Source organism: Periplaneta americana, chromosome 16, assembly GCF_040183065.1.
Source record: "Periplaneta americana isolate PAMFEO1 chromosome 16, P.americana_PAMFEO1_priV1, whole genome shotgun sequence".
NCBI classification, from domain to species: domain Eukaryota; kingdom Metazoa; phylum Arthropoda; class Insecta; order Blattodea; family Blattidae; genus Periplaneta; species Periplaneta americana.
Genome location: NC_091132.1, coordinates 168,066,945 through 168,091,435, shown reverse-complemented (window position 1 = coordinate 168,091,435; position 24,491 = coordinate 168,066,945). Strand labels below are relative to the sequence as shown.

The 24,491-nt window shown below is 35.6% G+C and overlaps 1 protein-coding gene across 2 annotated transcripts in view; it reads left to right on the top strand.

Annotated features, from left to right (window-relative positions):
- Nucleotides 1-1,049: 1,049 nt before the first annotated feature.
- LOC138691840 (zinc finger protein 234-like) overlaps nucleotides 1,050-24,491 on the top strand; it is a 35,967-nt gene continuing 12,525 nt past the window's right edge. Inside the window, exons 1-4 of one of the 2 annotated variants that reach the window (XM_069814346.1) lie at nucleotides 1,050-1,207; nucleotides 9,442-9,542; nucleotides 13,926-14,063; nucleotides 17,980-18,062. In XM_069814346.1, coding sequence (XP_069670447.1) covers nucleotides 9,447-9,542; nucleotides 13,926-14,063; nucleotides 17,980-18,062 — 317 coding nt within the window. In that variant the 5' untranslated portion in view covers nucleotides 1,050-1,207; nucleotides 9,442-9,446. Of the gene's footprint in view, nucleotides 1,208-7,755; nucleotides 9,543-13,925; nucleotides 14,064-15,057; nucleotides 16,291-17,979; nucleotides 18,063-24,491 lie in introns of those variants that run through there. The other variant, XM_069814347.1, reaches the window with a different exon arrangement.

Sequence of the window (24,491 nt, the reverse complement as noted above, 5' to 3'; positions counted from 1 at the left end):
AAAAATCCCGTTTTGAGAGATAATAGTCTAGAACGTAATTTAAACATATTAGTATGCATTTCCTATTATCCGATATTTTTATTTACATATTGACTCAAATGGTAACCCGCGGAAATTTAGTAGCCCAGCTGATTGCCGTAAGGCAACTCTACTCGCAAGATAATAGTCCCCCTAATTCTTCCTCATTGTTGATTAATCCGTTTCGGTACCGGTATCTAGTTGCTGCTCTCGCAATTAATAAACATTGTTATTTTAGGTGTGTTGTGTGTTGAGTGGTAAAAAAGATAGCGTTTTGATATCGTATTTTACACTAATAACAGACACACACTATTTCTGCGTTTATTAGTGTAGTGAACTATCTTTAAAGAGGGATTCATCGTCACATATACTATTGCAGTACCGGTTCCGAAAAAGAAAAGTTACAAAGTTAATTTAATAACGAATGGTTAAAACATATTCGTGGTCAATAAAAGAAAAAAGGATTAGCCATAGGCTAGTATTCACTGTGTTGTGTCCTTGGTTTAGTGTTTATCAAGGAGGCGAATATTACATTAAAAGAACGCGAACAGTACTTTGCAGAAAAAAATTATAAATCTTATGACAAAGTGATGATAAGTCTAACGTCTTAAGTTAGCTTCTGATATCCCGATTTCCCTCACAGAAAACCTAGCAACTCTGCTGAGAGCAGAAACACGTTATTAAACGTATATCGCAAAGGAAGTATTGTTCCTTTAAACAAAAATATTTAGCTTTCGGATACGCAATACAACACGTATTCAAGTAGCGGTTTCGAAATCTCGCGCGTTTTCTCCCAAACAAATGGCGGCTTTCCGCCCGTTCAATCTGGGAACATATTTCTCACTTCTCCGCTACTGCGTGGTAGGGGCTCGGCCTTGACCTGTTTAAGGTTTTTTTCCGGGGTTACCCAATATGAGCAAATGCTGGGTAACTTTCGGTGCTGGACCCGGACTCATTTTACCGGCATTGTCACCTTCATCTCATTCAGACGCTAAATAACCTAAGATGTTGATAAAACGTCGTAAAATAACCTACATCACGGTCGACTTTGCCTACATAAATAAAAATAAAAAATTTAGCGGGAAACTTCCAATGTTGGGGATCCTGTTCCTTGCTTCTCTTTCACGGCAGAATTGATCTCTGTGCTTGGTGTAAATGAAGTTCAGGACAAGAGGGTTATATTCGTAGGGTAAGTATATTGGTTTTATCTTTCAGTATTCTTTTCGTAGAAGTGCAATAATTGTAGCAGAGGTAAATTGGAATTTTATTCTGGAGAGATGTTCCGTGTTTAAACTTATATGAGTAGTCTTACATTTTTTAAGTTCGACATTCTTTTGTCATATTCTTATCTTCATGCATCATTTTTTGTCTTTGACATATAACTTTCCTGAAACTTCGGTATCTCCCCACACACACAATTCCTCGGCCTCAAATTAACCTTGTCACATACCTCGGCTTAATGTCAGTTAGCTATCCCCTCATTACCCCATAAAATAACTTAAATCAGACGTCAGTCCCGTGTGTGGTGTGTGGCGATATCGTAGATTGGGCTGACGTTCTTCTGTGTTAACATACCTGTCATGTATTTCCTATTTATTCTATGGTTGAGTGAAAGAGAACGCTGTCGTACGGCTTTAACTCTGCCAGATCAAATAAAGCGTAGTCACATCTTTCGTCACTGCATTTTCCGCTAATTTAATCATGGCTAACCTATTTTTTTAGCTGACAACAATTACGTAAACACTCGCTGACGAAACACAGTGCAACAGGATTTCCACAATCAGATCCTGCCACTAATAAGTGTCATAAATGGCACGCACACACACACACTCACTTCCTCCCTCCCCTCTCCCTCGTTCTCACCCCTCCCCCCTGTAAAATATTCTGGTCACGAGACATATACTTTGTCTTTTCGGGATTTAATTTCAAACCTATCTTTACCAGCTTAAGTAAAATTCCTGTTTTTTCCGTAACATATTCAGGTCACCCCCATATATACAAAAATCTGAAATAACTCGTTCAATTCCAAACCCTCTCTGCTTTTCTGAACTTTCCTAATGACATATTCTAGACCATACTTGGGCATCGTGCCTCAATTGAGAATTTGTGCCTCACTGACCTTCACAGAGCTTATCGCTCTGAGTGACATTATCTTCACAGATCCCTTTCCTCCCTCACGTAGCTCCTAGGCGTGGGCAGGTTCTATATCAGTTTCATAAGCAATATCAGTGATGGCATAATGGCATTATCAATGCAGGGTGTACGCGTTAGAAAACGATTATTTCATGAGAAATGAGAGGAAGAGTTTTTTTGCTGTTTAGAAGGGGAGAACATACGATGTATGTTATGCTCGAAAATCCTATTAGGCATTAATAAATTTAATATACAACTACATTACTCCTTATGTCATAAAGAACATGCTGAATTAGAAGGTAAGACAAATTAAATGTTATATTTCGTACTATTCCGAAGAAAATTTATGATCTTAACATTTGCATAGTATACTAAATACGACAGTATACCATAAACACGCAGCATTAAAAGGTACGAGGAATTAAATGTTGTTTGTACGTATTATTTCCAAAAGAAATTAAAAAATATATATATATATATATATATATATATATATATATATATATATCAAATGTGCGTAGAAAACAAAATATGATTTCCTGAAATTATTTTAGGTCGAGAGCGTGCAAATCTATTAAGTAATCTTGAGAAACGCCAGAATATTCAAGAAAATAAACGTAGACAACGTGATGGAATATTATTGGCTAGTTACTCAATTTCTCGCCTATGATTTAAATGAATTCAATGATGGAGAAATAGTAAAGAGGTTTATGATTAAAGCTGCCGAATTAATTTGCCAAATTGAATAAAAGTTTTCGAGTCTCTTACGTTAACCAAGCGCTTTCTTAATAATTCGTCACTGACCGCCTTAGCGATTATGATAAGGTGACGCAGGTCACAGCAGTTTATATTTCCCATCCTACTCTGCAGTCTCCTCTCCTAGTAAACAAACTATTTCAAATCGAGTGCCTCACGTAACCGAAAATTGTGCCCATGTATGTTCTAGACTGAAATTAAAAAGTAAAGGTGATAGTGCAACTCCTTGCTTTAGCCCGCAGTGAATTGGGAAAGCATTCCACAGAAACTGGCTTACACAAATTCTGCTGTGTTTTCACTGAGACACACTTTAATTAATCGAACTAGTTTCTTCGGAATATCGACTTCTATATTATATAGGTTAAACGTCTCTCTTAACAGAATCATATACCTTTTTGAAATCTATGAATAACTGATGTACTGTACCCTTATACTCCCATTTTTTCTCCAATATCTGTCAAATACAAAAAATCTGATCAATAGTCATCTATTACGCCTAAAACCAGACTGGTGATCCCAAATAATTTCATCTACATACGAAATTAATCTTCTCAAAAGAATAATGGGCAACATTTTGTATGATGTTAACAAAATGTAATCTGTAGAAAGGCACGAAGTCATGTAGATATGTTTTTTTTAATACAAAATGTGATTGCCGGTAAATTATTTGATGTTCATGAGATGATCTCAGTAATCCCGGATTTATATTACAGTGTTAAATTGTTGTTTTCAGCTTCTGTAAAAGTGGATATTGTAATGTCCTTATTATTGTGCTATGAAAGTTGTATCAGTTTCCTTCCGTTCGTAAAAATTTTGATGGATATGTGCATAGAAGTACGAATTTAACTTTTTCTGAAGTGCAGGACGTCAATTTGAATTTATGATATTTATAATTGCTTTTATTACGTTGATTTGTTTTTCTGATGTTCTTCATGATAATGTGGTTTGTCTAACAGATGTCTGTCTTTCTTTTTGTGAAGAAGAGTTCCTGGATAATAATTGAATATAAGAATTGAGAGACAGGATCAAAACATCACCTACTTTGTTGCATAATTCAGCAAGGACGTAGAACGGCTTTGCTTCTAGTAAATGTAATTTAACAGGTTTTCCATATTTGTCAGTGATAAATTAGCTTTAGTAAAGCTTTTATGTATTACACGTAATAAATTATATTAAAATTTAACATAACTTATTCTGTTATAAAATTATGTGTCAAATTTTTTTAATATCTGTTAGTCCATTTTTAGTGACAAAATCATTTTATATTTTAATTGTTGATGGGATCATAGGTCATGCAACGTCTCAACTCCTGGTTGAGGTTTTTTCCGGGGTTTTCCCTCAACCCAATATGAGCAAATGCTGGGTAACTTTCGGTGCTGGACCCTGGACTCATTTCACCGGCATTATCACCTTCCTCTCATTGAGACGGTAAATAACCAAAGTTGTTGGTAAAGCGTCGTAAAATAACCTACTAAACGTCTCAACTCTTATTATAAAGGAACTAGAGTCCAGTATTTACAGAAAATGTTCTCGTTAGACACGAGAAAATGAGGGATTTATTATTTCATTGCCCCAATTTATTTTTCAGTACACATGTGTACCATGATTTATTAATCATTGTATGTTACTGGGGCTCATGGTTGAGTCCAACCAATCAGAAGGAGTATGTTCATTGTCTATGCTGACCAGACATCCCCGATTTCCAGGGACAGTCCCCGGTTTTGAGTTACTGTCCCCGGGGAGCAAATGTCCCTGTTTTGTCCCCGGAAATGAATGAGCACTGAATGAGATATTCTGCACTCTTTGAGAAGAAAATACTGCAGCATCTTTGCCTTTGGTCATCTTAGCATTTGTATTGCATGGAAGCGTTTGAACTTCAGCAGCGTCCATTGTTATGTGGTTAAAAAAATGAGGAATTTTGTGACAAACCTGCAAGTGAAAAATGGTATGATGCTTTTCAACATTAAACATGTGTCTTCCAGTCAGTAGTTCATCAGTTGAAACACTTTTCTCCACAATGAACTCAATCTGGACTGATGAAAAGTCAAGAATGAAAATTTGAAACAGTTAAAAATTTGTTACAAGTGAAAACAAACTCTCATTTCTCATATAAAGAACTTTGTGTGAAGCTGTATGGGAATGAACAGATCCTTAAAAGATATATTCTTCAGACAAGTACTTGTAAAATGTGTGTTAGAGTTCAGTGTGTACAATATTATGTGAAAGACTTCCATGCATCCATCAGTACTGAAATGTAATTCTTAGTGGCTATAATTATGTATAGGAGTTAAGTGTGTTTATGCATTTTAGGTGAATGTTACTTATGTCCCGCCCACTATAGGAGACATAGGCCAGTTTTACACTAATCCTAAACATATTTAGTATAACTTGTTCCTTGTGGGAAATCTCAAACCCCGACCTCCACCCATAAGAGCGCCAGTCCTTATATACCCGTCAGTCAAGGCCTTCTGACAAATAAAAGCAATTGACAATAGATATCTCAGTCGTGACAACCTCATAAAATATCCTATCAATTGAATAATCGATCTTGCTACGTACAACATAATTATATTACATATTATATAATTACCTATTTCAACGAGTACTGACGACCACTGCAAAATACGACAATTTGGTCCAGGCACAAGGATGATGTATGTAACATGTTTCTAAATTAGTCTTTTAAATACCGGTACATTCTTTAATATAATTTGGTCCAGGGAGCATTCTCTTTTGGCACAAGGATGATTTATGTAACCAGGGGCGATTTCTCAGGGCATGCTATGCTTGTTGCGCAAGCCCAATATTTTCGTAGAATGTGTATTTCTCAAAATGGGATTACGTACATTAAAATTTATTTTGATTTTTGGAATATTGAATAGGCGTAATACCATCCGCAGGTTGCACACGGCAAGTATCGCAACGCTTGCTCGTTTCTCGGAGCTACAGGAAAGACGTAGAAACAGCGAGAATATGATGCGCGCGCAAGTGCCTTCCTCCTTGGTCCGTCCTAGGCGCACATTCTTCTGTTATGTGTTGTTTGAAGCTCTGGTCCGAGAGCTACACCAACGACTATTTAACGTTACACAGAGCAGTATTGACAGCGGGAATGTGCTGTGCAATGTAATTGTGTGAGCGGAATGCATGTGTTAGCTGCTGCATGTATTATTAATTCTTAAACACTAATTTGAAGTATTGCAATGAGTTCGGAATTGTGTTATTGAAACCTTATTATTAAATCCATTTTCCCGAAGGACTATTCAAGAGAAGACAGACATTATAGAGAATATGTGCTCAATAAAACAACATGCATTGGTTGGCAGGGTCAAAAAAACTAAATAAACTGCGAATATGATTCATGACTCATAATGATTTCATAATTATAAAATAAATTATTTATGTGGGTCCGATTATTTTTATTAATTATGAATTATTATATCCTCCCATCTTCCTCTATGTATAAAAGAGCAAGCCTAACTTTCGTGACTAGCATTCGCCCCTGTATGTAACATGTTTCTAAATTATTAGTCATTTAAATACCGGTACATTCTTTAATAAATCACTGAAAAACAAATGTAGATATAGGGATGTGGAGTGAGTACGAAATTATTATTTTTTGGCGCATCATTTTTACGTAAATGACAAATAAAAACTAACACGCCACATATTTTAAGAAATACAGGAAACAAGCATGAATATGATTCACTATTCTTAATGATCGTGGGATAGAAAAAAAAACGTATGGAATAGAAATTACATACAAATAATGCGCGTGTAATAAACAATAAGCAAACCATCTTCGATTAATCATTTCAAAACAACGTGAATATAGCGTGGATTGTGTAGGAAAATAATTACTTATATGTTGCTCCCAATGTGCATAATTGTTAACTTATGAAAATTAACATGGCATATAAACACTATTTGAAGAAAGATAGGAGATATTAAGTACCGGTAATATTCAGCGTTCTTAATGATCTTTGGATGGAAAATAACAATGAAATATGTATAAAATAGAAATTACATACAGGTGAGCACATAAAAAACAGTAAGTAGAATCATATCTGATTAATAAGATTAAATTACTCCAGGTTTAGTGTAAGAGTGGTCTATATCTAACGATGTCTCCCAGCAAATTACTTAATTCATAAAAAAAAAATGGTGTTAGAAGATTGAATTTGTGTATTTTCTCTGAAACTTTCCACATATCTGTAGGCAGTCTTTTACATTAGATTGCCGAAAATTGGTTTATAGCGCAGCATTGGCAGTGATAAAAGTGTGAAATATTCGTTCAGTGGGCGGTGGATACTCTACATTGACCGCATTTTATTCTAAAAGTTAAGATACTCTGAAAATTTAGTGTGCAAAGTTCTATCGTTTTATATATTGTTGCCTGTATTTTCTGCAACATTTCAATGGAAAGTGACTAGATAAATGTTTGTTGTTTTTCTTGAAATTGCCGATGTCCCTTGCTGGACCGTAAAAAATCTGGTCAGCCTATCATTGTCTCCACTCTCAGATTCAATTATTGTTATCGAGGGACTCTGTTGTGCAATAAAGAAATGCCTTACAACATAACTTTCTCCCTTATCAAATTCGAAGTTTCCACGATAATCCTGGTGACAGATAAGGTGCAGTGTTACTAGCACATTATTTAGTGACTATAGAGGAAATGAAATGGTGCATCTTTCGATATAATCTTATTAAAGGAACAGAAGCATTATAGGTACCACCAGTTATATAGGGTGTAAAGGATATAAGTGCCGTCCTTTTCACAGTGTCAGGGACAGTCTACAGGATCAAAAAATGTCCATACAACATTGGGTCAAAACTTGATAGTTTTCTGACAAAAAAAACTATTTATTTTGTTATTTTATTTGCGTTACACTGCCTATATCGTTAGTAAAATTACGAAAACAATTACATCAGTAGGTATATTTAGCAATGAGTTAATATTAATATAAATAGATATTTGTGTGTTCTATTGCGTTTTCGTGAAATTAGATAAAAATGCATGCTTACACTTGTTAATATTCTGGCGTGAGAGACGTGGCAACGTTGAGCAGGCAAGTACTCTTCATAGACGTAAGTACGAGTCAACTGAGTTCAAGCTCCCTGTCCTTGAGTCTACTGCCGAGCGGATGACAGTTCAGTACAGGGTATTCGATAAACAACTTACAGTGTCATTAACTGTTTAGGAATGTCATATGTTATTAATTTATGGAAAAATCGCCGTAATTAATGTGAGGTAAGAAGGATGTACCGTCAACGTTTTCCTCAAAGAAGGTTACCTAATCGGCGAACTTTTGCAGCAGTTTGTCAACGATTATTAGAAACTAGACATCTCTTACCCCTTTTCGAAAATCACACAGCCAGAAATTTGTTTAAAAATGATACTGCTTATGGAAGCGAGAGAGGTTAAAAAGTTACATTAGAAAAGAAGTTCGTGAGATTTTGTGCAGAAAACCATTATTGTTTATTTTTTAGACATATAATAAGAAAAAGGAGCCATATTATTACATAAAGGGGTGAAGAAGGGATAGTGACGCGAAACATACAGCCTCTCCTATCCAAATGCCATCCTCACCTTCCCGTGGTCCACCCTGTTTCTACCAACGAGGAAATGGCGACCGAGTCACAGCGGTATAACTGTTTCATCAAATGCAGAGGAAATGCTGCATTACAAGCCTGTCCAGAGGCTAAAAGTGGGAGCCCCACTACTGGACTACCTAACGATAAGCCTAGTAACCTATCTTAGGGAAAATGACATTACTTTCAAGCCTCAAACAAGCAGTATAAGGATCCGTTAAGAAGACTGCTAGATGGGGCCGAAACAGGTCTACAGAGGCCTAATTCGTGAAGGATGATGATGATGATGATTATTACATAAAATGTAAATTTATCATGATGTTCTGTTAATGAGATTGAAAGTTTGTTTTCGCTGCTCGTTTTATGTAAACAAGAGTATTTTCATGGTCACTCCTGCATTAGAACAGAGCATGTGTTTTGTACTGGTATGTCTGTTCCCATTGAGCTGTACTGTGTACTTATAAAATGTTGTAAAACGTCTATTATTGTAAACTTTAACAATTAGTTATATTTTGCAATTAAAAAAATATTGTGAGGACATTTTTTCTTCCTTATGACATGAATAATCATCAGTTAAAATAATGGCAGTTATACCCCTTACAACGTGTATATCTGCTAAAAAATAGGTCGACAGAAGTAACAGTACTCATATTTTATTTTTCGTCCAGGGAAAATACCTGTCTTTAACGACGTTAGTAATAATACGATTATGTTCCATGAACAAAAAGAAAAGTAAAATGTAGTATTTTCAGATAAAAATATGAATCAATATTATCAAATAGGCTGGCAGTACCTATAATGAATTTAAGCCGTTACTAAATATATTCTCTGTAGGTCATTATTAGTTTCGGACATGTGTAGAAATTGAAGATAAAGTAGATCATAAGTACTTGTAGTAAGTGTATCTCCACATCTCACTGTCAATTAGAGAGCCTCTTCTTTCAGTTGTGATGGATTTGATCAAGATGGAGCCTGTGGTTGACCCATCGGACTTACAACAGCATGATAACACATACAAAATAGAAGAGAATACGACTTTAACAGAGGTAAATTGAAAAGCTTTACTATGTACTTTGTTTATTTGTTTGTCTAAGAGTGCCAGGAAACCATAGATTTCACACTTCGTATTCTGTATAAATATCTAGAGTTCCACGCCATAACTGTGTGAAGAATGGTGCCATGATTTGAACTACCAATATGGTATGAGCCTTATATTATCCTTTCATTCATTCTTTCATTGCTAGTTTCCTGCCCAAGGACTGGCATTTCACTGCAAACTTAGCACTCTCCAATCTTCTGTTCTTGCTTTCCTCTTAATCTCCTCGTATGATCCATATAATTTATAATGTTGTCTATCATCTGATATCTTCCTGTACCACGAACTAGCCATAGTAGCTGACGCGCCCTTTACTTGTTTGTTTGTGCCTTCTGGTTTTTGACACCGAGATTTTAATGTAAGTCGTTTTTACGTCTACCAGTTTTAAATTGAGTCATTGTACTGACTCTTGCTCAAGGGCACAAATAGCCATAGACGCTGACGCGCCCTTTCAACCCCATCTATACTAATAATAAATCTGTAGCCGAAATTTTTCTGGTAACTGTCGATTTTCCAAAAATAATTGGTCCTAACATATATAATTAACCACCCTGAAACCGAAAATGACTTTTTTGAAATTTTTGTTCGTATGTCTGTCTGGATGTTTGTTACCTTTTCACGCGATAATGGCTGAACGAATTTCGATGAAAATTGGAATATAAATTAAGTTCGTTGTAACTTAGATTTTAGGCTATATGGCATTCAAAATACATTATTTAAAAGGGGGGTTGTAAGGGGGTCTGAATTAAATAAATCGAAATATCTCGTTTATTGATTTTCATGAAAAATGTTACATAACAAACGTTTCTTTAAACATCATTTCCGATAAGATTTATTCCTTGAAAAATTTTGATATTTAATGAGATAAATGAGTTTTAAAATTAAAATAACTGCCATCTAAGACCGTGTAATGAAATAAAAAACAAATGACTTCGTCTATTAAGGGCCTTGGACAACAACAATCGAAAGCTATGAAAGATAGCTTACAGAGAATGTTTTTGTGTTTGTATGAAGTAATATCGGAAGCTAAATTAACCGATTTGTATAATTAATTATTATTTCACCATTGGAAAGTGTAGTTTCTCTATATGGACATAATGCTATAATGTTATTACAGTAACTTCTGATATAATATAATATAATATATAATATAATATAATATAATATAATATGTAATATTATATAATATAATTTAAGTTATTTGAAGGGTTCAGAACCATAGTGGGCCAAGCGCCATTTACCGAATACATAAAAAACAAGGGTTAAAATTAAGTTATTACCAATGGAAACCTATAACAAGTAAAATAAAATATACACATTAAATCTAAATGATGTCAATCTTCATTAAACTATGGCTGCATGTAATAAAAATTAAGAAACATGTTAAAGGAATTGTCATTGCACCAAATGAGTGTTTCTGGACCAAAATGATCACATTTTTATTATTTGGATGCAATTTAAATTAAGTAACATATTAAACGATTTATCCTTCTATCAAACACGAATATTCCCTGGATCAAATGCCCTATTTTAATTATGTAATTACTTTATATTTATTTCTAATGGGTGCAGCGGAGCGCACGGGTACGGCTAGTTAATAATAATAGTACCACGAACTTTTGTCTCATTCAGAATTTCTTCAGTGCATCCTTCAGTATACCCAGGCCTTTGTAACCTTACACCTGACAGCTTTGCGTAATATTGGCAGTGGTAGATGCGACGTTGCCACTATCACCACTCACTGCACAACAACTGACTTACTTTACGCGGAGTTTGCAATTCTTCTCCGTTAACTCAAATGATTATTATGTAACTCTGTTCTTTAGGTCTAATTTTTTTATGCTCTCTGTATTGTATTATATTATCTGCAGGAAAAATTCCTTCTCGTGTTTGTATAAATTTACCAGTCACTCACACCAGTTCTCAGGCCTGTCTATTAACGGAAAAGGATTCATACTAGATACGCTTTAGTTACCATTTTCTGAACTTCATTTCACAGCAACACTGCAAATTATTTATAACTTTGTAACACTAACACAAATTACGCATGTGTTGGTAACACTGTGTCAGCATGAGTAGCAAACCGACAACACAGAACTGCTCCACATGTCAGCAGTAGCAGCTGAAAGAGAATGTCACGTTCTGTTTGGTTCAGAATATTACCGCGCAGCATTTTTCAACTTTTTCATAGGAAGGGTTACTTACTTACTTACTTACTTACAAATGGCTTTTAAGGAACCCGAAGGTTCATTTTCGCCCTCACATAAGCCTGCCATCGGTCCCTATCCTGTGCAAGATTAATCCAGTCCCAATCATCATATCCCACCTCCCTCAAATCCATTTTTATATTATCCTCCCATCTACGTCTCGGCCTCCCCAAAGGTCTTTTTCCCTCCGGTCTCCCAACTAACACTCTATATGCATTCCTGGATTCCCTCATACGTGCTACATGTCCTGCCCATCGCAAACGTCTGGATTTAATGTTCCTAATTATATCAGGTGAAGAATACAATGCGTGCAGTTCTGCGTTGTGTAACTTCATCCCTCTTAGCCCCAAATATTTTCCTAAGCACCTTAATCTCGAACACCCTTAACCTATGTTCCTCTTTCAGAGTGAGAGTCCAAGTTTCACAACCATACAGAACAACCGGTAATATAACTGTTTTATAAATTCTAACTTTCAGATTTTTTGACAGCAGACTAGATGATAAAAGCTTCTCAACCGAATAATAACAGGCATTTCCCATATTTATTCTGCGTTTAATTTCCTCCCGAGTGTCATTTATATTCGTTAGTGTTGCTCCAAGATATTTGAATTTTTCCACCCCTTCGAAGGATAAATCTCCAATTTTTATATTTCCATTTCGTACAATATTCTGGTCACGCAAATATCAACTGTCAAATCCAAGGTTACAACGGCTTGGGTGTAGGTATTTCTTCTTAGCCAGTGACCCAACTAATTCCTTTTTCTCTTCCTGATCAGTTTCAGCATCATTCTTTCTTCACCCACTCTTTGTAATACTTCTTCATTTCTTATTTTTTCTGTCCATTTCACGTGCTCCATTGTTCACTATACACACATTTCAAATATGTTTCTAGTCGTTTCTATTTCGTCGTAATGTCCATGTTTCTGCCCCATACAGTGCCACACTTCATACAAAGCACTTCACTGGTCTTTTCTTTATTTCTTTTTCCAGTGGTCTGCAGGAGTGTTATAAAAACCAAGATCCCGAGCATTGCATGTTATAAGTCGAACAGCTGTGTGGTTGGATACTGGCAGTTTTTTTAAGATATGATTCATAGTTCTTTTTTGGTCTTGTTCGCGATGCGTAATAAAATATGAAATTTCAAACCAAATTTGCATTCACTATGTAGCGTATAATTTAAATCGGTCTCATTTACATATATTATAGTACATTATGCAACGAGCCTATAATGATAGTAATTAAGAATCGAGTATGGACATTTATGAAACGAGCGCAAGTGAGTTTCATAATTTTCATACGAGCTTCTTAATTACCATTATAGGCGAGTTTCATACGACTTTTTATGCTCGGCCATATTTCTAACTTGAAATTACCGGTATTCAGATGTATACATTTTATTTGTAACTGACAAGATCGGAAGTGACCTTGTTCTAGGTCGTGAATTGTGAGATCAGACGCGAAAGTATTAATTTTTTCCGAGGAACAATAATGTCATTGACCTTGACGTAGTCCCGTTAAACTTGATAATATTATAATATTATAACCTTGATTATTGAATTCGACATTGAAAAATGAGATGACAAATTGAATGTATTTGAATATTATTTACAATTAACGCTAATTATTATAGTAACAGAACATAACCTTCTGCGACAGTATTGGATTTCCAGCATCCGTGACTTTTCGCTAATTCTCTTGCGATTGCATATCCGAGAATAATCGATACTTGCGGTTTTATAACGGTACAAAGCTGACTTGTCATTGGCTGAACACATGTAAGCTGAGTTATCATTGGTTGAAGACCTGTACTTTAATGAGTAGGTGTACTTTAATGACATGCATTAAAGGACTGCTACCAGATGTATAATTAGTACATTTCGGCATGGTCGAGCATAAAATCATGTAAATGGTTTAAGTTGGAATGCATGGCTATTATCAGTGATTTCTTTTAACTTTTTAGGACAGGTTCACATTCTACCTTTAATTCTTTTGTGTAATTGTCACCTCAATTGACAGTAGTAACCACAGACTGCCACTGAGGACCAAAATGATGGCTGTTGCACATGAGGTCAACTTTAAAATTGATAAATTGAATTACTGAACCTTGATGACTTTATATTCTGTAGGAGGAGAAATTATTGGATCTGCAAGCAACGGGCATGAAGACAGAATGCTTGGACCACAAGTATGATCTCAAATCAGAGATAAAAATTGAGGACAGTCCAATGCCTGTGATCATCCCTGTGGTGAAGTGCGAAGTGGAGGTGAGAGTTTCACTATCTGTATGCAGAAATAACTGGAGTGTGGTTTAGTATATTATACCATTAACAATGCCAGAAACGTATTTATTTTTCCCTCCTTTTCCAATATTATCTCTATTTAAACTGCTTTAATTTAAGATTTGAAATAAAATAATAAAGTAAAACTTAATTTATATGTTTCTCATTTATACGTTTTTTCTGAAGTCCCAGCGAAATTTCTATTTCTATTTCTATTTCATGTTAATTTATTTGAATTATACGTTTTTCTCAAATAAAGGATTGTATTTTAAACCCAAGGTGGTACAAAACTTAATTTATACGTTATAATTCAATTTTTCTCGAAATTAGGTTTGCTGTGAAAGTATAAGAACTCAAAAATACCGTATTAACGCCATCGAAAATAATACGCACACTATTTTTATCGTAAAATCAAGAATGAAACTTTGCGAATATAATACGCACCTATACTAAAACCACTCAAATAAGTTTAAAAGTCATGTTGAGTTCAGATAAGTTTGTGAAATAATATCATATAAATAGTTTTTATTTTTCAGTCAATCACTTATCATGTTAAGATGGCAGAAATGGATTCTGTTACATGAAAATACAATGTTAAAAAAGTCACGAATATTTTCGACTTACTTTCAAGTCATCTTCAGGTGATTATTTTCTGACAAACAAATATTTGAACTAGGTGAAAATATTTAAACACATTTATAAAACACTAGTAAATAGTCTGACCATACATGCTTTACATAAAATGGTTGAATGGTGTACATGGTCTTGAAATTAAAATTGACATACAGATAGAGAGCCTTCCAATGAACATAATACAATATACAGGGTATTTAAAAAATACGGGGCATAATTTCAGGTATGTATTTCCCACATGTAGACAATCAAAATAGTTCATTACAACATGTGTCCGGAAATGCTTTATTTCCGAATTATGGCCTTCACAACATTGAAATTCACCGGAATGTTTTTCTTTCCACAGGTCGTTGCCGTCAAAGGAGACATTAAGAGGGCACTCTGACAGTTCATTCCGAGGCGAAGGTTACATTCAGTGTTGTGTAGGCGTTAGACTGTCCGACATGTATTCAAATCAAGAGCTGGCAGAGATACACTTCATGTACGGTAAGGCGGATGGCAATGCTGCGCTGGCTCGTCGTTTGTACCAGGAGAGGTACCCACAGCGACAATGTCCAGATCGGAAGACATTTGTACGTCTCCATTACCGTCTGTGCTAGTATGGATGGTAGAGGTGGCCCAATTGCTTGGCCTCCACGCTCACCTGATCTGAACCTTCTCGATTTCTACTTATGGGGCCATTTAAAATCATTGGTTTATTCGTCTTCGGTGTCTGATTTGGAATCCCTTCGCAATCGAATTGTGGCATGTTCTGAGGACATACGCAATACTCCTGGAGTTTGGGATCGTGTTCGTAGGTCAGTGAGACATCGATGTGAGGTCTGTATTCAAGCAGGAGGTGGACATTTTGAACATCTTCTGCAATGACAACGACCTGCGGAAAGAAAAATGTTCCGGTGAATTTCAATGTTGTGAAGGCCATAACTCGGAAATGAAGCATTTCCGGACACATGTTGTAATGAACTATTTTGATTGTCTACATGTGGGAAATACATACCTGTCCACACCTGTGGAGTAACGGTCAGCGCGACTGGCCGCGAAACCAGGTGGCCCGGGTTCGAATCCCGGTCGGGGCAAGTTACCTGGTTGAGGTTTTTTCCGGGGTTTTCCCTGAAGCCAATACCAGCAAATGCTGGGTAACTTTCGGTGTTGGATCCCGGACTCATTTCACTGGCATTATCACCTTCATATCATTCAGACGCTAAATAACCTCGATGTTGATACAGCGTCGTAAAATAACCCAATTAAAAAAAATACATACCTGAAATTATGCCCCGTATTTTTTAAACATTCTGTATATTGTATTATGTTCATTGGACGGTGCTCTATCTGTATGTCAATTTTAATTTCAAGACTATGTACACCATTCAACCATTTTATGTAAAGCATGTATGGTCAGACTATTTACTAGTGTTTTATAAATGTGTTTAAATATTTTCACCTAGTTCAAATATTTGTTTGTCAGAAAATCATCACCTGAAGATGACTTGAAAGTAAGTCGAAAATATTCGTCACTTTTTTAACATTGTATTTTGATGTAACAGAATCCATTTCTGCCATCTTAACATGATAAGTGATTGACTGGAAAATAAAAACTATTTATATGATATTAAAACCACTCAAGATTAAAATTATATTAAGACAGGTTATAAAGGAACTCCTTTACCTGTAGCTATACATAACTTTCATTCTGATTTGCAGTATCAGGACTGGAACTTTCTGGGTTGACGCTAGAACATTGATTGACAATGACTAATGTATTGTTACTCTTTAGTCAGAAATTATTGGTAAATTGTTCTGGTTTAAATGGAGGCGTGCAATTGTTTAGGTTGTATCATAAAATGTCACATTAAAATAAAAATGTGTTATTAAGTAATCCCCGTAGTTATAAAATAATATTCTTATTAGTGTTTGTTGTCTCCTCTTTTGTAACAACAAGCAGCTCTCGGCATAACTCAGATGGAAAGAGCATTCTGTGCTCATAGCTGAGATATGCTGGATTAGATTTCCAGTGCGGGAGCGAATTCTTTTACAAAAATGTGTATCTATTGTAGCTGATTTAAGGAAAAATATAAGATATAACCCAAAGCAGTTTGGGAGAACCAGTTCGATATTGAATAAAAGGCATTACAATCTTACTAAAAATTAAATTCTACACATCGGGATTGAATGAAAAATCCCAGACATAGGAAAGAGTGAACTATGGTCTGTCCAAAACAACTTCCGACCTGACAAATGACGCCTTTAGCATGTTACCATGGCAACCATTCAAATCAACCAATCATGAGAGACGCGTAACCATAGTAACGGGACTGTGTTGCCGTGTCTATGTTTACAAGTTGCACGTGAATACCACGGCCTAGTGGTGAATACAGTACCCGGAATGACTTTGAGTTGGCTGGTTAGCACGTGCTTTGTGTGAATTAAAAATATTATTTAGTTGTATTATTGGTTTAGTGTATCGATAATTATTGTGTTTAAATTATATTACACTATTATCTTCGTTGTCATTGGTGGAGTCTGTGGCTATGTGTGTTTTCTAGTTTCTGGGAGAGTTTCTAAACAGGTGATTTGTGTAGGCCTAATGTCGGAAGGAAGGAAAGGCAGGCGGAGAACAAAGAATATTGTACGAGTACAAGGTGGTGTCCCGTTAAAGAGTCAAGCATGAGAGATGGTGTGGTATGTAAGAGAGTATTTTCAGAGGGAAAAAGATAATGGCGGGCCTCTTTCACCTTTGGCGCAAGTCGTAATGAGAACTGCTGCTTGTGTTAAAATTAATAAGAGCACTGTTGTCGATATTGGCAAAGAAAAAGGCCGTGCAGATTTTTAAACATACATATTTTTATAGTTTACAATTTTTTCAACGCCTTTCTAACAATATTACATAGAAGAACACCGACACTCATAAAAGTAGAGGCTTCGTATTAAATTTAAACTTATTTTTACAGTTTACAGTCCTTTCCACGCTTTTCTAATGGTATTTACATTGAAGAATACCACCACCACCACCACTAATTATAATAGACTAATAAAAATAATAATGTACACAAAGTTTAATGCCTAGTGTTCAACAAATTGGTTAGAAATGTATGTGTTCATGTCAGCCGTTCATTACTGCACTCTATTGGCAGCGCGCTCGCTTACACGAAAGATGGGCAACATGACAACACTGCTCCCCCTTCTCTGTAAACTGTCAAGTCGGAAGTAGTTTTGGTCAAGGTATAGTTGGTCAACTAAAGCTATCTTCTTTATTTACTCTGCTTCTTAGGAACGTTCGTTTCATCTGGACAGAGTTCAGCAGGAACAGGCAATGAAAGTATCTACAGAGGAGGATGAAGTGTTGACTGAGAGGTAAGTGTAGTGTGCTAGTTTTGTCTTTCATCCCTTCACAGCTTTATTTATATGATGACGTAAGGACTGAACATTTCTAATGTTATGATACTATCATCATCATTTTCGTGACAAGTATTGAGCCTCAACCAGAATGTGAAGTATGCCATGTACCAATTACAATCAAACACATTTCATTGCATTGCAGGAAATATTATGACCGTGACCGTCGACAATATGCAATTCCGGCCGACTCTACGTGACGCTCTTAGAAATGATTTTAATTGTCCAAATGCAGTTCTGCGATTTTTATCGAGTACAGGACTTGATAGGGTGATTTTGTTTTTTGTTGACCCGTTTTACTTATCCTGTGGAGTCCAGGGGCGATTTCTCAGGACATGCTATGCTTGCTGCGCAACCCCAATATTTTCGTAGAATGTGTATTTCTCAAAATGGCGTTACGTACATTAAAGTTTATTTTGATTTTTGGAATATTGTATAGGCGTAATACCATCCGCAGGTTGCACACCTCAAGTATCGCAACGCTTGCTCGTTTCTCGGAGCTACAGGAAAGACGTAGAAATAGCGAGAATATGATGTGCGCGCAAGTGCCTTCCTCGGTCCGTCCTAGGCGCACATGCTTCTGTTATGTGTTGTTTGAAGCTCTGGTCCGAGAGCTACGCCAACGACTATTTAACGTTACACAGAGCAGTATTGACAGCGGGAATGTGCTGTGCAATGTAATTGTATGAGCGGAATGCATGTGTTAGCTGCTGCATGTATTATTAATTCTTAAACATTAATTTGAAGTATTGCAATGAGTTCGGAATTGTGCGTTGTTAAAACCTTATTATTAAATCCATTTTCCCGAAGGACTATTCAAGAGAAGGCACATTATAGAGAATATCTGCGCTCGTTCAGTGCAACTCAATACAACAATATGCATTGATTGACACGGTCGAAAAAACTAAATAAACTGTTTTGTTGGCCATATTTGTTATATTATATCGAACTTCTACATCTCATAAGCGAATATAATCCATGACTCATAATGATTTCATAATTATAAAATCATTTATGTGGGTCTGATTATTTTTATTAATTATCAATTATTATATCCTCCCATCTTCCTCTATGAATAAAAGAGCAAGCCTAACTTTCGTGACTAGCATTCGCCCCTGCTGTGGACCCTTTACATCCCGAGGTTACATTTGTTTTATAAAGGGTGTTTCACAAATACTTTGACAAATCTTGGGGGCATGTTCCTCGCAGCTAAAAAAAAAAAAAGTTCATAAATATATATATATATATATATATATATATATATATATATATATATAGTCGACCTGGTTGGTGAGTTGGTATAGCGCTAGCCTTCTATGCCCAAGGTTGCGGGTTCGATCCTGGGCCAGGTCGATGGCATTTAAGTGTGCTTAAATGCGACAAGCTCATGTCAATAGATTTACTGGCATGTAAAAGAACTCCTGTGGGACAAAATTCCGGCACATCCGGCGACGCTGATATAACCTCTGCAGTTGCGAGCGTCGTTAAATAAAACATAACATTATATATATATATATATATATATATATATATATGTCCGAAAATTCTTAGTTTTTAGTTATTAATGAAGGAACATAATGAAACATCTGTTAGATATTGTGAGCTTGGTAGCAAGTGTTGCAACTTTAATCAATTCAGAAACTCATAACAATGAAAGTTTACGTTCAACGCATTTCGAAGTCCAATCCAACAACTTAACTTAAGTTTGTAACCGATAATAATATTCATTTTTTTACATAATCCAGTGATGTTATCGATACAAATCTGCTGATGCTCCCATTGTATCCTAGATGGCTTTATGTTGCCAAAGAGTCCATGATCCGACAAGTGCGTGTGTGGAAGCAAGAGGAGAACATTTTGAACCTTTGTTATTAGTTTCTGAATTGTTTAACGTTGCAACACTTATTACCAAGCTGACAATATCTAACAGATGTTTCATTATGTTCTTTCATTAATAACTAAAAACTAAGAATTTTCGGACATATGTACAGTAGAACCACTATTATCCGTGGTAATGAAGGGGATTGGTTGAACAGTTATTCGAAAAAATCGGATAATCCGTACCATCAAAGATATTCGTAAATTTAATGAATAATGCTTACACTTTCGTAATTTTCTATATGGTCTTGTATTGAATATGCTAGATAGTGAATCAGAAATTCATTGATTTAAGTGTGGTTGTTAATAGGGGGGGTTTTTAAGGGGCAAGTATTCTCCTTGTAATGGCTCTCTGTAAAATAATAGGAATGGTGGAGGTCTCATGTTGTAGATTTACATTTTTATATATACTATACTATAATATATACTATGAATCCAAATATCTTGGAGTTATTTTCGATAGTAAGTTAACATGGAGTAACCATTTGAAATACATTTCTGAAAAAGCTCGTAAAAGATTCTCCCTTCTAAAAAGACTAGCAGGAAAGAAATGGGGATGCTCTAGGAATACTTTGAACACTACATACAAAATGTTTATACAGCCAGTGCTGACATACTGCGGAGAAATTTTAATTACTTCACCTTTCATAAACGAAATAGAATATGTTCAAAACCAAGCTCTCAGACTCATTACTGGTGGAATCAAAACAACGCCAATAGATTCTATGAGATTCCTCACTAATATTAACAGCATCAAAATGACAATAGAAGAAAAAGCACTGATTCATTATGAAAAACTTATCAGATTACCAGGAAACAATTGGCATTCATACAGTCCTCTCTGTAGATTGAAAACTCAAAAAAGTTTCATATCCATTGTTCAAGAATTAAAACAGAAAATCAATATCCCGAATTTAAAAGAAAACCTACAAATTAAACCAAACCCTTTAACTCTATTAAATATGGAATATAATCTAAATTTAACAGAAGAAATACTGAAATCAGAAGTAAACACTGAAATACTAAAACAATTGTCTTTAGAGACAATTAATATTAGATACCCTCCACAAAACTGGCTTCATTTATACACTGACGGATCCTTGATCTCCAGAGAACAAGGTGCCGATGCAGGTGTTACGTGCTGTCTCTTCTCACTTTATAGATCTCTTGGGTATGGAACAACAAGTTTTGATGGAGAAATCATTGCAATAAGTGAAAGTCTCAGGAATCTTCTATGCCACATCAGTAAATTTAAAAATGCAGTTATATTGTCAGACTCCAAAGCAGCGATTCTATCAATAGTCTCTAAACACACACCTTCATCTCAAACAGCAGAAATAACTAAAATGCTCTCTCAATTAATATCACTCAATAAAAGAATTATATTCCAATGGATACTTTCCCATTGTGGAATCCTGGGAAACGAGAATGCAGATGCTTTAGCAAAGAAGGGCAGCACTGCTACTTACAGACCTGTTACTAAATCTACGTATTACTCTGTGAAGAGATTTATTAAATCTACATACTTAGACTTCAACAAACAAAATTTGATAACACAATCCCAAGGGAAAAAATGGAACTCTCTGCATCAAAATCCACAGTTAATTCCCGATTTACCACGAAAATCGTCTGTAGCTGCATTTAGATTGGCAACAGGCCATGATTGTCTGGCCGAACACCTGCATAGAATTGGAATATATCAGTCCCCTAACTGTCCATTGTGCAACTCAAACCAAGAAATGGATTCAGAACACCTCAAAATCTGTGCTTCAGTGGCTGGTCATGATAATATCTTTGAAAAATATTGGAGTGCAAGAGGTCAAATGACTTTATTATCAAAAGCCTGGCATTAGAAAACAAAAACATATATACTTTATCCTTGATTTTTATTAAATTGGACATAGTTGTGACTCCAATCTCGTATTATCAGATGAGCCACAGTTTCTCGTTCCCCAAACCACTCAGTTATTTGCAATGTTTTTATACTTAGAACAACATGATTTCTTTTGTTATCCGTGGAAGATATTTTATATAGAAGTTACACAGTACGACAACTGAAACAGTAGACTATACTGTGTAAGGTTAGAGCCTTGTAAAAACTCTCTCTAGAAAAATTAACGTGCTAATATAACGTACAGTACTTCATATTATATTTCTATAACGAAAGACAATCGGATAATCCGCCAATCGGTTAATAGGGTGCTGGATAATCGGGGTTCTACTGTATATAGGAACTTTTTTTCTTGTTTTGGTTGTAGGAACAAGCCCCCAAGGTTTGCCAGAGTATTTGTGAAACACCCTGTATATATTTTTAATATACTTGACTTTTCGGACCTTTCACACCGAATATTTTATAACATTTTGTTTTGAAATGCGCCATATAATTTATTTCTGGTTGTATTTGTTTTATTATTTTATTGTTTATTTTTAAATATTACATACAGTCTGAGAACTGCTCACTTTTATGATTTTTTACGAATCACCGTGTGGATACTACACTTGTGTGCCTCGTTTTTACTTAACAACTTGTTTTAGTTTCGTGTTAGCATTCAGCCAAATTTTGTATTCAGTACATATGTTTCAAGTATTATGAGGCATTTTTAATCCCTAGTGTGTTGTAATTTTATCAGTAGCAGTGGAAAAGTAAAAAAAAATATAAGTTTTTTTCATAGAATATTCAATTCACTTTTCCCCTGAAAGTGCTACGTGATGGGGCAATTTGGATTTTAAATTCATATTTATGGCACGTATATTAGTAATATTCACCTATTTTTATTTCGGAGCAAGACAAAAAGTAAAAATTTGTTGTTCAGTGTACATACTAGGTTCAAAAAGTTCCCGGAATTTGCTAGCATCATAGAAACAACGTACCTTAAACACTATTCTACAGCATTCCCTTCAAAATAGTTGCCTTCCGCAACAACACACTTTTGCCAACGCGTGTAGAGTTCCTGGAAGCAGGCCTGGAAGCCATTTTGTGAAACCCGTGTTAGTGCTCTCGTCGCGTTTGCGATAAGCTCTTCAGCATTGAATCTCCGTCCTTTCAGATGACTTTTCAGACGGGGAAACAGAAAGTAATCAGGTGGTGAGAGATCAGGAGAGTATGGTGGGTGATCCAAAGCAGTTATGTTGTGCCTGGCAAGAAAATTCTTTACAATAATTGCGCGATGAGCAGGTGCATTGTCATGCATAAGGAACCAGTTGTTTTCTACCCACTTTTCTGGACGTTTCCTTCTCACTGCGTCAGAGGCGACGGAGGGTTTCTACGTACAATTCTTTCGTTACAGTACGACCTTCTGGAATGAACTCATGGTGCATGAGACCCTGAGAGTCGAAGAAAACTTCCAATATAACTTTGCTTTAAGTGTGCTTAAATGCGACAGGCTCATGTCAGTAGATTTACTGGCATGTGAAAGAACTCCTGCGGGACAAAATTCCGGCACATCCGGCGATGCTGATATAACCTCTGCAGTTGCGAGCGTCGTTAAATAAACATAACATTTAAAATAACTTTGCCTTTGGAAGTGTCCCTAGGAAATTTTTGCTTCCGAGGAGATGTTTTCGATTTCCACTCAGATGACTGTCGTTTAGGGACTGGGTCGTACAAATAGCACCAGTTTCATTTTGTTTAAGAAATCACCATCTTCATCAGCCATACTGATCATGTCCCCAGCAAAACACAGAACTTGATGTTTGTACTTTGCTCTGTGGACATAATTACAAAATGCGACGAACAAACAAAACACTATGATAAACAATTGCCTACAACTCAAAACCAATAATTGCCATTATCAGCAAACTTTAAGGAAATGACATCATGAATGTTACCAACAAAACAAATGTATAATATCCCTTGTTATATATTAATACGAAAAATGGTAGTAAAATTCCGGGAACTTTTTGAACCTAGTAGTATTATTAGTATACAGTGCCGTCTTCCCATTTTAGAATGCTTCTCGTACAAATCATTAATTATTTTTTTATTTATTATTACATTACATTTGTCGTACAAAACGCATTACAGCTTAAACAGTTCTCACATCTCCAATATTTCTTCGTCCGATTTATGTTATGAGAATTATGATGATAACAAAATCCCTCGTGGATTAACAGTGGTTTATTCCTTTTCGACAATGGAATATTCGGTGCCATTATATCAACACACTAACATACTTTGTAATCACTACAAATTTCACCCAAAGATTGGATTAGCTCCTTTCCAAGCTAATAAGTTTAATATTATATTGTCATTTTTAATTTTTTTACATTAATTGTATATGGACGAAAAGTTTTTAACATAATTCAGAGCACAAAATGATACTTACTTACTTACTTACTGACTTTTAAGGAACCCGGAGGTTCATTACCGCCCTCACATAAGGTCGTTATCTAGGTAACTGATCAAAAGTCTGTTCCAATTCCTCATAGAAGCTTTCTCTTCTGTAGGGGCGTGAGCATTTATAACTACGATATCGCACCATCTACCCTTAAGTACTAAATACGATAACC